A 15,259-nucleotide genomic window follows, 5' to 3' on the forward strand; every position below is an offset into this window, starting at 1 on the left:
GCCCGCGTCTGGTACGCGTTGAATCCGCATGTAACAGATGTGGCCCGGATCTGGGCCGACACTATGTTGCTGTCTGAGTAGCTTTCCATCAACTCATGAAACCCCATTTGGGAAACCGTGCTTTAATGTGCATCTCACCGGCTGTACAGAATTCAATGATCTCGCTCCACTCCGACACGGCGTAGTCTCCATCGCCCTGTTTGGACGCGGTCTGAACGGCCACAGTATACTCGGTGCGTGGACTCAGAAACCAGTGTCCTCGCACTGTCATGGGCAGAGGAACTGCTTTCGCTACCAGTTTAGTTGGGACGTCCTAGAGAAGACAGATAATGAATGAGACTGGACAGTCATGTTCTTGCAGTTCTCTTTCTGCAAACACATGTTATTGAAGATCAGCTTTTGCATACAACAGGCCAGGCTGTGAAGGGACAGGTAAATATAGAGGGTCTGCAGACACACACCTTGTGTTTGAACTTGTTAGCATTCTTGTTTTCTTTCTTGTTGAGGTCGATGAAGTAGTGTGTGATGCGTTCCTTGGACCTGGAGTCCATATCCCAGCAGATCTTAAAGGAGTCGCATGTGATGTTGCTGATTTTGATGTTCTGGGGAACTGGAAGTTCCTCCATCTCGGCGATGCCACTGTCCAGGGACTTATTTCCTGAGAGACACAACAAGACAGATAGAGATGTTGGGAGAAAGAACAGAAACGGATAACTATTTGACTTATTTTGTCAACCTGAAAGTGGAGAATTTTTTTTTTTTAGCATATACACATTTAAAACAACAATATTGGTGACTCATCTTGCACAACCCATCGGTACAATCAAATGCTCAAATGATACCACTTTCCTCTGGCTACACTGTAAACAATCTGTGAAATTTACAACTGTACAACCTTGAATTTACATTAAAAAATGTTTTTAAGTCAAATAATGTTAATATATTAAATTACTTAAATCCTTTTTGACAACCACTTTAAAATACAGATGGCAAAGAGAAAGCCATTTTGACTAATCTAAATTCATCTTTTCCATAAGCTGAGGTAAATACTCATCACAATCTATATAGTGTAATGCTCACAAATGCAAAACACCATCATAGTAACTCACATGACTCTAAATTAAATTGTTAAAAACACAAGTAGAATAAAACCCTAATGTACATAACTGATGTAAAAACAGTTATTTGAATGAAAAAAACATTAAATGTGAAATGTCACACAGAGAATTCTGGGAATGTCAATTTGTTTTTTCACTGCATAAATTATAATATGTCTTTTTCAAAGCAAAATTTGTACAGTAACAGTATTTTATAGTAAGATTACATAAAATGTCCACTAAGATCTATTCGTTTTTCACTCTAAGTAGTGAAGGAATTTACTGTTAACCAATTAGCAGGTTTTTACTGTAGCATTTTTACAGTCGTTTACTATTAAAACTACGATAATTTTTTTTTAGTAGCAAGGCATTGTTGATGTAGACACAGGAAAGAAAACAGTGCTTGTAAAGTCATAGAGTCTTGAAGAGATTCAATATTTGGAATAAAGTTGTATGAAATGTGTGATTCTAGCAGTGACTACAGATTAATGTAAAGCAAAGGTAAAAAATGTTAACACTAAGATGTTTTCAAGAGGAAATTCCCAGTCCGACCTTTATCCAGGTCAATACTGAACTTTACCACACTAATAGCAAACACTGCCACTATTGACTTGCAGGATGTGCCGCAGGGCAAAGCGGCGAAGGGCTTTTTTAGACAACTGGGTTATTTCATCCATGATGAGAGTTGATGAAAGGGCAATGAAAGTATGATTCAGTAGGTGTGGATGGAATAACATTCAACTAGATTCTAGTTGGTTGCTAGGTGGTAAATTAAAAAAGAGCCCAATTTAAATTCTGCATTTGGCTCTGGTCTCTCCTTCAATGTAGCAATGTATCTGATTTATTGTCTGCCACATAAAAATTGAAAGTCTGATCACTGACGCTTAGACCCTAGGATTAAGTAAGTACGTTTTTGTTGTTTTGATTTGTTTAATCATCAACTGCTTGACTGGATTTGCAATTGTTCCGGTTGATTCATGCTTTCAAATTTAGTAGACTACAAATTGCAATCACCATATTTTCATGTGTTGCTTTTTATCATGTAATCATCAAGCCCAGCTCAAATCATTTCTCTTTCAGCTCTAAAATAAATCAGAAGAAAACAAAGTCATCATTGAGACCTGTAGAAGATCGAATCAGCGAAACAGCTTGCAGCCCTAAATGAAAACTAGCATGACTAGCATTCAGTCTCTAGCCTCTTCAGTCCACAGATGGGAAAAATTACCAACAAACAATGTCATGAAACATGTTAATTACGGCATATTAAAAAAAGACACTTTAATATTCGGTAGCAATTTAATTCACCGTCCTGTTCCACATATACATACTGTACTTATATTAATTATAATAACTGGGTAATAACTAAACCTAACCGTAACCCATGTAGTTTCCTAGGTAAGTACGCTGTAAGTACACATTAGTGCACACACTGTTAAATAAAGTGCAAACCAATATTATATATAACATCTATGTGTATTGGATATTATGCTGACATTTTGCAAGATAAAAGCAAGCACAGATTTACTGTTTACTGCATGTTAAATGTCGAACTAGCAACTTAATCTGCTAAAATATTGATAAAATAATTAATAATGTATGTTTAACCCTCTGGGGACGGCAAACGCGCCGGCGCGTTTTGCTGTTTTTTTTTCACATAGCAGCAACATAGACTTAAAATACTCCGTAATTTATGGTCATATAAATAAAATCAATACATGCAACATTTTTTTAAATAATACATGCAACATTTAACATTTAAAATAATACATGCAACATTTTTTCAAATAATTAATAATGAATGTTTTATACCTTTTTCATATTTCACTTGAAATTGTTCGTATGAAAAAATAAATATCGGACATTTCAGAACTGTTACACCCTATAATGACAAATTTACAGGTATTTCTGGCAAAAATATGGGATTATGAAATATATAAATAAACATAACTATCACAAATTACTAGAGATAATTTCGTGTTTGATTCCTATAAATGATATCCCTATCTATGAACACATAAAAAACACACAGAAGGTAACCTGACAGTATGTGTTGCCATACATCAAGAAAAATAAATTTCTTGATGACATTTTAAAAAAAATTAGGCACAAAAACAATGCTTTTGTTGTGTGAACTATTAGTTGTTTGATAAACTAATACCTAACATCAGATTAACTTAGCATTAAAATGACCTACTTTTAAACATTACAAATGTCTGCATCCCCCCCCTTAATACAGTGATTTTAGCTTGTCCAACCTCCAATGTTCTTCTAACCTCAACCCGACAATTAAAGCATACAACAATATCATAATTGTGTTATAATAATATATTAAATTTATATTGTAGTACAATTATTTACCCTATACTAATCAAATACATTTTAGTTTTTAAGTCCCACATTTTTGCATTCACTCCTGTTACTGCATGATTTTTGAATGTTTACCATAATAAATGTAAACATTTTTTAAATTGTGACACCCAGGAAGTGACATCATGTGGACTCTTTCTACAGAATGGTAAAAACTCTCTGTTGACCGTATTCAACAAGGTCAACATTCAACCCTGTCATCCCAGTTACTGTAAGATAAAATGATCAAATAATTATGTAAGTTTCATGTAAGTAGTTTTATGGGAAATACAAGTTTGTCGATTGCCAATGAATAATAAATTCAGAAACAGGGTTGCATAAAAAGTGTACAAACCTCTATAATCGATATACTCGATTATACTCAATAATGTTTGACCTCCCAAATTTGACTTTGACAATTTCCTGAATGTTCAGCGCATTCTTTCACTGACCAATTGTTGGAAAGAAAAATGTGGCCCTTTTTTAGGTACGGTACGGTCAACTAGACGTCTGAATTGAGGAGGTTTAGCTATTGAACACAAACCCTAAACCCTGGCGCCGAGATGGTCCTGTTCATTCACTCCAGCTCTTTAGGGAGACGCGAATGAATGAACTGAAAAGAAAGAGAGAGAAAAAGACAGAGAATGGCTGTGGGAGCAGAACTGCAGACACATTACCTGCCCAGTCAGCTAAAACCGGTGTGCAAACACACAGCGTAGAAAGAGAGATGAAGGCACCATAAGGGAGACGTCCTCCTGTGTCTCTTCAGATGGAGCGTTATAGATGAGCGAGCTTTTCTCAATTCTCAACCACCAGAGAGCTTCTGAATGAATGATTCATAGGAAGACCCTTATAGTGTAGCTCCCAGCGCTGAATCATTTCTCGTTTTATCTCTCGCCTGCACTATGCGTTCTCAGTACAAAGACTCAAGATAACAAGAGCTCGCCTACGTTAGGGAGGAGCGCTCTGACACCCGCTACTGTCTCACTGCTACACTATTATCTCAGCTGAGAATTACTCGTGGAGCGCTTTGATGCTTTCAACTACAAAATGAAAAGGCAAAAACTTGTTACTTGTTAGTTTCATTTCACAAGGAATTCACAATTTCCAATTCCCAACCAGAGGGTCTAAGAGACTAAGAATAAGGTTTATTGGTTTGTTCATTTTCCAGTGTATACTGTGAGATGTTAATATAGAGCAGCTCAGCTCTCTTTACACACCCACACAGCTACAGTAAAACAATAAAGGCATTTATATTCATTAACACATTAAACTCTCACTAAAACATGCCGGGACATTAAAGCAGCACTAAGTAGGAATTCCGTTTTTGTCAAACAGCGACCCCTAGAGTCGCTGTGGAGTACTTGTACTGTCGTGAATAGCACTCACGCAGAGATGGCTCGCACTCACGGCCGGATCCCCTCCCCCTGTACACCGGTACCTGTTCAGTAGGATGGACGCTGTAAGGAGTGGAAATAAGGTATGGCCCCTTTAAGAGCTGCGCGCGCCCTGTTTAACTGTCGGCAGTCTGTATTGTATGTGCGTCTCGAACACCACATGTATACAGCGCCGGGTTATTTCTGTTTGATGCTCATTTTATCAGAATTTTATCAGATCTGTTTTTTGCCGTAAAGCAATTTGTTACCTCGCGAGACCTGATATCACAGGATACTTCCAAAGTATCAGACAGCCCAAAGTTGCAAGGGTGGTTTTGCGGCTCACAGGCACCAGGGGGGTGCGAGACGACCACCATTCAACACGAAATCAGTAATATAAACATTACAATGACTCCAAAGCTGTTCGGTTAAGGTAAAAAAGTTACTTAGTTCACCTTTAAACCACAAACTTCAAAGGAATATATATCATACTTAAAGGGTTAGCTCACCCAAAAAATGAAATTTCTGTCATTAATTACTCATCCTCATGTTGTTCTAAACCCGTAAGACTTTTGTTCATCTTTTGAACACAAATGAAGATATTTTTGATGAAATCTGAGAGCTTTCTGCCCCTCCATTGACAGCAACTGACACTTTGACGCTTCAAAAGGTTCATAAAGAGATCCATATGAATTGAGCAGTTTAGTTCAAATTTTCTGAAAAACACAATTGCTTTATATGATTTTAACATAAAATTGAGCAGCACTACAGTTTTTGACATGAATAATTGTAAAAAGGGGAAAAGACTTTTAGGACCACTTAGAACTAAAAGATTTTTAGGATTTTTTTTTTACCATCAACTGTTTGATAACCAACATTATTTAAAATATCTTCTTTTCTGTTCAGCAGAAGAAAGAAACTCATACAGGTTTGGAACCGCATGAGGGTGCGTTTTTGTCATTTTTAGGTGAACTATCCCATTAAACTTCATAAAAAATTATTTTCGTTCTAATTTGTTCCTCTTATTTGCCAGTGTCAGATGTGGCTTTTTCTTTAACTCCTTTAACCTTAAAGTCTTTTGAACAGTACTGTAAATACTTTACAAAAAATTGCATTTCTCTCATGACAATATTATTTTTCTTTACTAAAAAAAATAAAAAAAATAAAGATTAAATGCCACTAAAACTAGGCTTATTTTTATGTAAAATGAATAATTGTATTTGTTTCGTTAATTATTATTATTATTACATTTGTAAAATATTACCTGCTATTGACATGTTTTGTGAGACAAATAAAAAGCTTTGTGAATGCATACTTTAAGTCACCATACAGGCACAAATAATTCCACCACTGACGTAACCTTGTTATGAGATTTTACCAAGAAGCAATGTCGCATTTAAAAATATCATCAAGGACATTTATCCAACAAAATTAATGCAAGGACACAGTGTAGCGTGCTGTAACTCAAATTACACCTAAAAAACCTTAAGAGGATCAAAATGCCAAACTGCTCACAATTTAGATTCTCTGTGGGGGGAAAGTGAGTAATCTCAGGCTTAATGGACAAACAGCACATCTTTCTGAGCATGCCAAAAACTCACAGATGGCATAAAATGCTGTACAGTACCGGTCAAAAGTTTGGACACAATTCTAATTCTTCATTATTACTATTTTGAATAATAGTACAATATTTATTCATATTATTAAATGAATATATTGAATAACAGTATTAAATAGAAGTATTATTATTATTATTACACTTTAGCATATTGTGCAGAATTTACATTTTTATACAAAACGAAGCACTTAAGCATAAATAGTCATCTCAAGAAACAAATTCAGTCAAATGTGTCCAAACTTTTGACTGGTACTGTATACATTTACAGCATATATAATAAGAAGTTGGCTTGCATTCGTGAATGACAACTCAAGCAGCACGAATAACTTGTCATCTAGAATCATCATCAAAGATCCGGACACACAGTCATGCACAGGAAACTCAGTTTAGCAAAGCCTCAGTTGCTATACACTAGGAATGCTAAATTTGGTCTTTTCTCCTTGTAAGGACATTTGAATGGGGTGATATGTAGGCACGGGGGATCCTCCTTCTGCCAAAAAAAGTGCTATTGAAATCTCTATCCATGATTGGAGATAGTGTGGTTATGGGGCTTACTCATGTAACTTAAATTAAGAAGCTTATACATATATACAACAAATCCATACAAATCTCCATATTCCCATTATACTTGCATCAATAACATCCTCTATTGCCTTTAATTGTCCTAAAATAAACTGCCCTCTCCTTTTGGAAATCACATCACTAATCCACAAAGAAATCAATAATTACATTTCTGGGAAAACAATAGCAGAATTATTCCAAGGATGAAGCACTGGAGCGTTTCATTAGCATAGACTCATTATTTATCAGTCACAAGGTCATCGCATCTGTTTCACTAATGAGCACAGATACTCTCTCTGGCTTTCATCCGCTCCAGGTAATAATTGTTCAGAACAGACTACAAAAACCACTGGTAATGCGAAAGCCTAAGCCTACAGGAGATTAAACGCAAGGACAGAAACCACTACACATACCAGCTGGACGAACGTCGTCCTCTCTTGGACTCCTTCAGGCAGGAGCAGCAGGTTTGTGTAATGCAGTAGCCAAGGCTAGTGGACATGGTCTCCTGTCCAGCTCCAGCACACTGACCCGTCTTCAACGCACCCTGAGCCTAAAGCGCACGCTATTGGCTTAGAGCAGCTTTAGTGTTTGTTTTGCAAGCCTATAGCGCACTCCCATAGGAGGAGCCCGGATTATGTCATCAGCTGGACTCGGTGACTGACCGCAGGTCAGCGCTGGATTGAAATTTCAGAGCGTGGAGAGAGAGAGAGATGGGTTTTGTCTCAGTTGGGTAATCTGGTCACCAGCTTCCATTAGGAAAGGGGAAACTTTCCAGTGAAGGTCTGCATCCCACCCTCCCCCTCACTATGCCGTTCACACCGTCTGTCATATTTCCAAAAGGTGACATCATTTTTATACCGGATGTCAGCGTATTAGAGATTATCTGCCATTGTGGTAGTAGGAATCCGTTCTGTGAATGTTCTGTGAATGTGACACTCACATTTTCACAGTAAGTGGTAGACATCACAAAGACTTCAGACCTTCTGACACCTCCAAATATAACTAGAGCAAGTTGATCAAGTCAAGCTTTGAATGTTGGTTTGACAAAGCCTTGCCTGGAAGTTTACTTTGAAGTTGAAGGTTATTGAAGTCTTGTGTAATTAAAGTGCTTGGGCAGTTTGAAGAGACTTGACGTTTTTGTGGCTTGAAACGATGTAGACCTTTCTTGGCAGTTGTTCAAACAGATGGATGGATGGATAGAAACTCTACAACTCTACTCCTCACACCGGCCACACAATGACGACATCCGCTGGCATCCTCACATGACCAGACAACAATGGACAGAGTGAACGCATGAGACCGCAGACAATGGCCATCTTCATCCTCGACATTCTCTGGTGGGCCACTCCATGAGCGCCACAACACCCTCATTGAGCTGAAAAAAGACCCTCAGCAGCCCTCCACCGCTCTGGAGCATGAGGAAAGAGAGGGATTGCTTTGTTGCATTCATCCTAATGAATAATAAACGGGAAACATGATGCAGCGATGGAGCCTTTCATGAAACACTTGTGGATGAAATCCAGAGCCAAAGTTAACGGCATCACTGCCATCGTCAAATAAACGCATGTGGATGAACACGTTAATTCTTTATGATGAGCGACATTTGTATTTGGCCATTTGTGTTTGATGCTGGTCAATGCTGGACGAAAGCCTGCGACTGGTGGGTTACAAAAGGTGCAAAACAAAATCTATGATTGGATGACTATGACACAACACACTAAATGAACCTGGCCATCTATCAGTTTGTGCTATACCAAGCACTGACACTGAATTGATCAGTGTCAGTGGTTTCTGAAGTGCTGGCCTCATGGGTCATGTCTTAAAGTTACGGCCACCACATCACTCTACTAAAACACACACAGAGCTCTTCCCCCAAAACCCAGTGGCTGTCCATGTTTATATAACCTCTCCTTCTTCAATTCCCACTTAAGATGCAAGGATGATGGAGTTTAATATCTCCAGGGTGCGGGTATTACTGGACCACTCTTGTGCCTGAGACAGCGCATTAAAGATTCATCAGTCCTTGGTCCCAAGGCTATAAATAGAGCAGCATTTCATTCTTTAATGTGTTGAATCAGAGGGGAGAGATGCTGCAGAGATGAGATCCTCAGAGCTCTTACAGTGCAAATTCAATGACATATTGTTCAGTTTGGTCAAGGAAGTGTTGACATGGGCGCTGACACGAAAACAGAGATGGAGAAATAAAAGTGCTAATTATGCAGTGGAAGACACTGCAGAGTAAGTGAAACATCGGCTGGTAAAACGCAAACCTCTGCACTACTAACAAGAACTCCAGAGGTTCCTCGTTCACTGCTCAGGAGTCTTAATGAGGCTATTAGTTATATTTCAAGCTAAAACTTTGTCTCACTTATTTCTCCTAAAAATACTAGGGGAAACAATCGTTCAAAAAATGTATTAATACTTTTATTCAACAGGGATGTCTTAACCTGCCTAAACCATTTGCCATTGCATGTTTAAAACAATAATATCTTAGTAAAAACCTAAAGTAATATTCAAGGCTGTAACCAGGGTTTTAAAATTAGTGAGGTCCGTCCGGGGTGTTGTGTAAAGAATTGTGCAATAATAATGGTTAGGCCATTGGAACCACATTCCCCCATGGACATTAAGCTGCGACCCTTTAAAAAAAAAAAAAAAAAAAAGCAATTTGACATAGCCTATATATATATATAAATTTGGAGTTAAATTTGGATTTAATTATGTGTGGTGTAGGCTAGTCTCTAACTTGGGGGGTCCGGGGGTATGCCCCCCCAGGATTTTTTTTGAAAAATAAACCATTAAATGGCACTTTCTGGAGAGTTTTGTGCAAAGAAATATAGAAAAAAGTAGGTCTAGCAAGTCTTATATTTCTGTAATTCACACAGATCAAACACAAATATGCTGACTGAATAGATTGCTAGTTGAGAAACAGTAAAATGTTGCCAGATATTGCTACGAAAAACAAGCAAACAAAACAAAATAATAATAATAAGAATCCGAAATAAGTTCAAAGCTTGTGTTTTGGAAATAAGATTAATATATCACTAACCCTAACATGCAACTTTCCACTTTAATAACTTCCTAAAGTGTCACGTTAAATCAGAAAAACAGGTCCAGGAAACTATGACACCTTTCCATTAGGTGGATCTGGCAACACGGAGGCTGCACTCGCGCCCTCACTCACACAACGCGCTCAATCCCCGTTCACTGCGCTAGCTTCTCGCAGCAACATGAATTGCAAACACTCATATGAGGTGGTTTAAACACGGCTAATTAATCATTCAGAGAGCTTGACATTTTATTTTTGAATGTAAAAAAATGACCGAGGTCCGGACCTCGGTGACCTCATAGCTGGCTACGGCCATGGTAATATTGCCAAACTATATATCATTTGAAAGCTTAAAATCTCTAGTTTTCATATTTGGTGGCTGTTATCTAAAATAAATTACAGAGGAGCAGTAATTTATCAATTTGCAACAAGAATATTTCATATTCATTAGGAGTATTTAGGCCTTTATTTTGAAATAACAATAAACACGAAAAATCATGAAAGATTGGTAGAAACCTCAGTTTGTTTTCATGCCATGAGTTCAAAAGATAACATCAATTCCATTTTATGAGAAAAAAAGGTCTGAAAATGTTTTAAATATAAAGAAAAATGTATGGATTCTCGATTTCTGATTGGCTGCGAGCTATAACGCTATAACGTAGTCTTTTTATGCATTTATTAGAGGTTGAATTCAAATCAAATACTGCCAAACCACCCATACTACTTCTGAATAGGATGTCTACTTCATAAATTGTATGAAAATTATGGAAATATATGGTTCAAATCACTCAAAACATATATGAAAATGGAGGCGCCCTTATATGGGCAGTAATGGAGTCTAGTGAAAAAGTTGGGTACTGCGCCCAAATAAAATCTTACTGAAAGCTCATTTTTTTAGATATCAACCTAAAATTTGGAATACAACTTGTTCAGATTCTTGTCTTTAATTTTCTTGCAGTTTTAGAGTAAAATATATTTTGTAATATATATATTTTATATAAAATATTAATAATTATATTTTTACATTACACCATTTCATAAACTCAAACTTATATAACTTTTTTGCTGTTTCATTTTTTATCATTTCTAGGCTTCTACAATAATCTGGAAAATGTCTTCTTTAAAACAAGACCAGCCATAGGTCTATATTCCAAAGCATTCCTGAATTACAACCATTTAAGTTTGGATAGTGATTTTTATGTCTATGCAAAAAAAAAAGGGGGGTGCCAGTTAACAGGTTAAATTGTTGCTTTATAAGAGCCAGCTAACAGGCTACATTTGTAATGTTACAGGAAATTTATATTTAAAATAAATGTTGTTGAATTTCCTTGTCGTCAAAGAGTCCGATATCATGGTTTCCACAAAACAATATTTAGATTTTTAAAATGGATAATAATAATAAGAAATGTTTCTTGGGCAGCAGATCAGCATATTAGAATGATTTCTGAAGGATCATTGGACACTGAAGACGCTGAAAATTCAGCTTTGCATCACAGGAATACAATACAATTTAAAATTGTAATATTAATTGTAATAATATTTCAATATAACTGTTTTTATTGTATTTTTCATCAAATATATGATGAAATGTATATTTGACTTTTAAAAGCATTCATACCTAAATATGCCTTAAAATGAAAACCTCCTAAAATACGACATGAAACAGGCCTATCTTGAAATGAAATTTAGTGGACAAAATAAAACAGAAATAAGTGAATTAATGCAATCAAGAAATAGAAGCATAATGAAAAGTGAGTAGTATGCCAAATTTTCTTCACTTTTAAACGTTATGAATTTGGCCCAATGAGACTTCAACCTATAACTCATAATCTCTAGTCGTTAATATGTGACAGAATAGATAAATAAATGTACTTTTTTATGGTTATGGGGCTTTTTATTTGTATCTGTATATCATTTAATGCAAAAAGCAAGCCTTATCTTGCCCTTTTTTTTTTTACATGACATGCTTTTGTACTTTGTCAAATGATTAAATGATCCATTATGTTGTCCTCTTTATTGTTGCTTAGTGATATGGCAGTTAACAGTTTACTTCCGGTCGCCGTTGCCGTTCCATCGGGAACCGTTGCTTAAAGTCCCTTGCATTTCACATGGCTTTATTTCAGGATTTGTATTATTTTTTGTTTGACCTTGCAGGCTATGTTATCATAACTATTTGAGGGGCTCAGCTGTTCTCTTGAGACAGAGTAGGACATTCTGACCTCAGGCAAGCAGAAACTGTGTGAACAGCATGAAATACAGCCTATAGCCGTCAGTTTAATGCATGAAGTCACGTTTTCTCAAAGCTGTCAAGAATCAAAGGATCTTAAGCAACAGCAATTAAGCGAAACCCTTAATGATGCACGGCTTAAATTGCTCCTGCAGATTATTACCAGTGTACTGGTCCTCGGGGAGAGATGGATCATCCTGCTAGAATGGCTGATTTTTTCTGTGCCTTTTTACCAAAGCTAAAGCGTCATCAGGATGATGACAAGCGGTAAATGTGTGGACACATCCGTTTTCACTGAGCTGTTTTGATGTTAGATGGGGTTAGCCACTGAATCATAAATAACTCTCTTGCTTGCATCTCTGCTGTGAGGCTTTCTGATGGGTCAGCGTTTCAGGATATTTATGGGTGCGTCACGTTTATAGAACAATATTAGGCAAAATAGATCTTGGAGTAATGCTTATTATCATATCAAATGACTTTGTTTTCAGCTCCATTTTCTTCAGAAGTGGTTGAAAAAGTACAGTGAATTTGGGTTGTCACTTTGGCACCTCTTTGATTTTACTTAAAGCTGAAATGTGCCATTTAAAACTTAATGTATTATTTTCTTAATTTTTTTTTGCATGAATATCTGCTGATGCAATATATCAAAAGAAAGAACAGAGCCTTTACCTAAAAAGTTTTATTCTTTTTTTTATCAACACTAAGTTTCGTTAAAAAAGCAACATGCTGTGTAAAAAGCTGAGAAAAACACGTTTTAGTCAAAGACTACATCCAGATCGGATTCAGAACGATGATCAAAACATAGAAACATAGATGGAGTAGACATTTCATTCAGTAGCATTACGCAGTTTTGATGTATATGCTGTTTAATAATGATGATCGCGTTATATTTCATATGCATGATTACATATTATATAGCTGGTTTCTGCTTCTTATTCACATGTGTTTGGATCAGGAGATTCTGTACTCTTTCAGAAGATGTGTCATAGCGCCCCCTACCGTTTTACAGTGAAAACACGAAAAGCCGGAAATTTCCGTCAATGGCAGGGAAGCGTCGTCTCATAAATGACGGAAAATTCCATCAATGGTGTGGAAAGAGTTAATTACCATTTTAATAGGTCTTACATTTTTGGACTGAAAAAACTGTATTCAGGAATAATGTGATTATAAAATGTCAAAAGGCCATGTTTTTAATTTAATAGATGTGAGTGCTGTGCGATTCAAAGTCAAAATGCGGCACTGCTTCACATTCTAAAGGCATACGGTTCCAGAGCAGTTCGCAATCAATGAATACTGTTATGCCGAGCAATTGCTTATGATTTACTTTTGATGAATTATGACAATCTGTACTTAATGGTGTTTATATTGTAATATGATATAGATTTATTGCAAGAATATTTGATCTCCCTCAAGTTTTTGTGCCATCTAGTGGTTTAGAGGAGAATAAAAGGAAATGTTTACCCCAGTGCGCCTTTAGCCCCTATTAGTAAATAAACCAGTGTAAATACATATATATTTAATATAAAAGATGTCTCGAGTATTTTATACTTGCAGTTGAATATGAGCCCCAGCACAAATGAATGAATCAGAATGAATGAATCAAGTAAATTAATCTGAGATACATGATTTATTTTGAGATTGTATATGGATTTGTTCTGTATGAACATACAATATTAATTTTATGTGTACAGTCCTTAAAAAGTCTAAAATTTGATTGCAATTTTTTTGTAGATTCCCTGTTGAACACTCCTCCCATCTTCCATTGGTTGTAATTTTAGATGTTTTTAAACATTAAAAATATTATACTCTTGACCACAAATACATTTTTAATTTAAAGTGGGTTGTATCTTTTACAGTGTACATTGGTCTGAGGGGATTTAAGGTGTGAATAATTCTCTTGAACAAGTAAAACCCATTTGAGAACTTCCAGTGGACTTGACAGAAACAGGCCTGTGTTGTTCGAGACTCTGAGATATTGGCTGTTAAGGAAGCCCTGGCTTGATCTACTGTGCGTACAGGAAGAGCTCATGACAGCGGTGGGACGGCAGAAGCATATGGTCCTCACAGCAGGGCCTTCTTATCAACCTGACACCCCTTCAGAACCTCAGAACACGACCTGCCCAAACCAAAGCTCTCCAACCACTGCTGAAAGACCTGTTGTGCATGGCTGAAATTAGAACACTTATCTACATAAGTCATTCCCTTGTGAAAAAATAAGTACACTTTAGCATACTTTTAAAGAGTACTTAAATATACATAAATAATATACTTCACCAAAAAGTCACCATGAAATCAAAACAACCTGCCAGATCGCAGCAATAGCAAACGAGAGCGATTCAACAATCCCATCAATTCCCGACGGACAAAATCAAGTTCCGTCCTACATTTTTTCTTGTTCGAAAAACCGTTCACTCCGATAAGACACATTAGGGAAGAACAGACTATTGCAAATTCCGTTTCATGCCGACTTTAAAAGAATATGCTTGGTGTGTGTGAACTGAATGTTTTAGACACTTTATTGCATGTTATATTCAATTACATAAAAACATATTGCATTTAAAATTTATATACACTCACCTAAAGGATTTTTAGGAACACCTGTTCAATTTCCCATTAATGCAATTATCTAATCAACCAATCACATGGCAGTTGCTTCAATGCATTTAGGGGTGTGGTCCTGGTCAAGACAATCTCCTGAACTCCAAACTGAATGTCAGAATGGGAAAGAAAGGTGATTTAAGCAATTTTGAGCGTGGCATGGTTGTTGGTCCCAGACGGGCTGGTCTGAGTATTTCACAATCTGCTCAGTTACTGGGATTTTCACGCACAACCATTTCTAGGGTTTACAAAGAATGGTGTGAAAGGGGGAAAAACATCCAGTATGCGGCAGTCCTGTGGGCGAAAATGCCTTGTTGATGCTAGAGGTCAGAGGAGAATGGGCCGACTGATTCAAGCTGATAGAAGAGCAACTTTGTCTGAAATAACCAC

General features: G+C 36.7%; 1 protein-coding gene across 3 annotated transcripts in view; it reads right to left on the reverse strand.

Annotated features, from left to right (window-relative positions):
• Positions 1-15,259, reverse strand: part of phyhiplb (phytanoyl-CoA 2-hydroxylase interacting protein-like b) — a 34,787-nt gene that overhangs the window by 5,282 nt on the left and 14,246 nt on the right. The window contains exons 1-3 of one of the 3 annotated variants that reach the window (XM_056245919.1): positions 7,412-7,555; positions 462-658; positions 139-313 (exon numbers count right to left, since the gene is read on the reverse strand). In XM_056245919.1, coding sequence (XP_056101894.1) covers positions 139-313; positions 462-626 — 340 coding nt within the window. In that variant the 5' untranslated portion in view covers positions 627-658; positions 7,412-7,555. Of the gene's footprint in view, positions 1-138; positions 314-461; positions 659-4,120; positions 4,311-7,411; positions 7,556-15,259 lie in introns of those variants that run through there. The other 2 variants (XM_056245920.1, XM_056245918.1) reach the window with 2 other exon arrangements.

This window comes from Rhinichthys klamathensis, unplaced genomic scaffold, assembly GCF_029890125.1.
Source record: "Rhinichthys klamathensis goyatoka isolate OS25496 unplaced genomic scaffold, OSU_Roscu_1.1 h1tg000035l_1, whole genome shotgun sequence".
NCBI classification, from domain to species: Eukaryota; Metazoa; Chordata; class Actinopteri; order Cypriniformes; family Leuciscidae; genus Rhinichthys; species Rhinichthys klamathensis.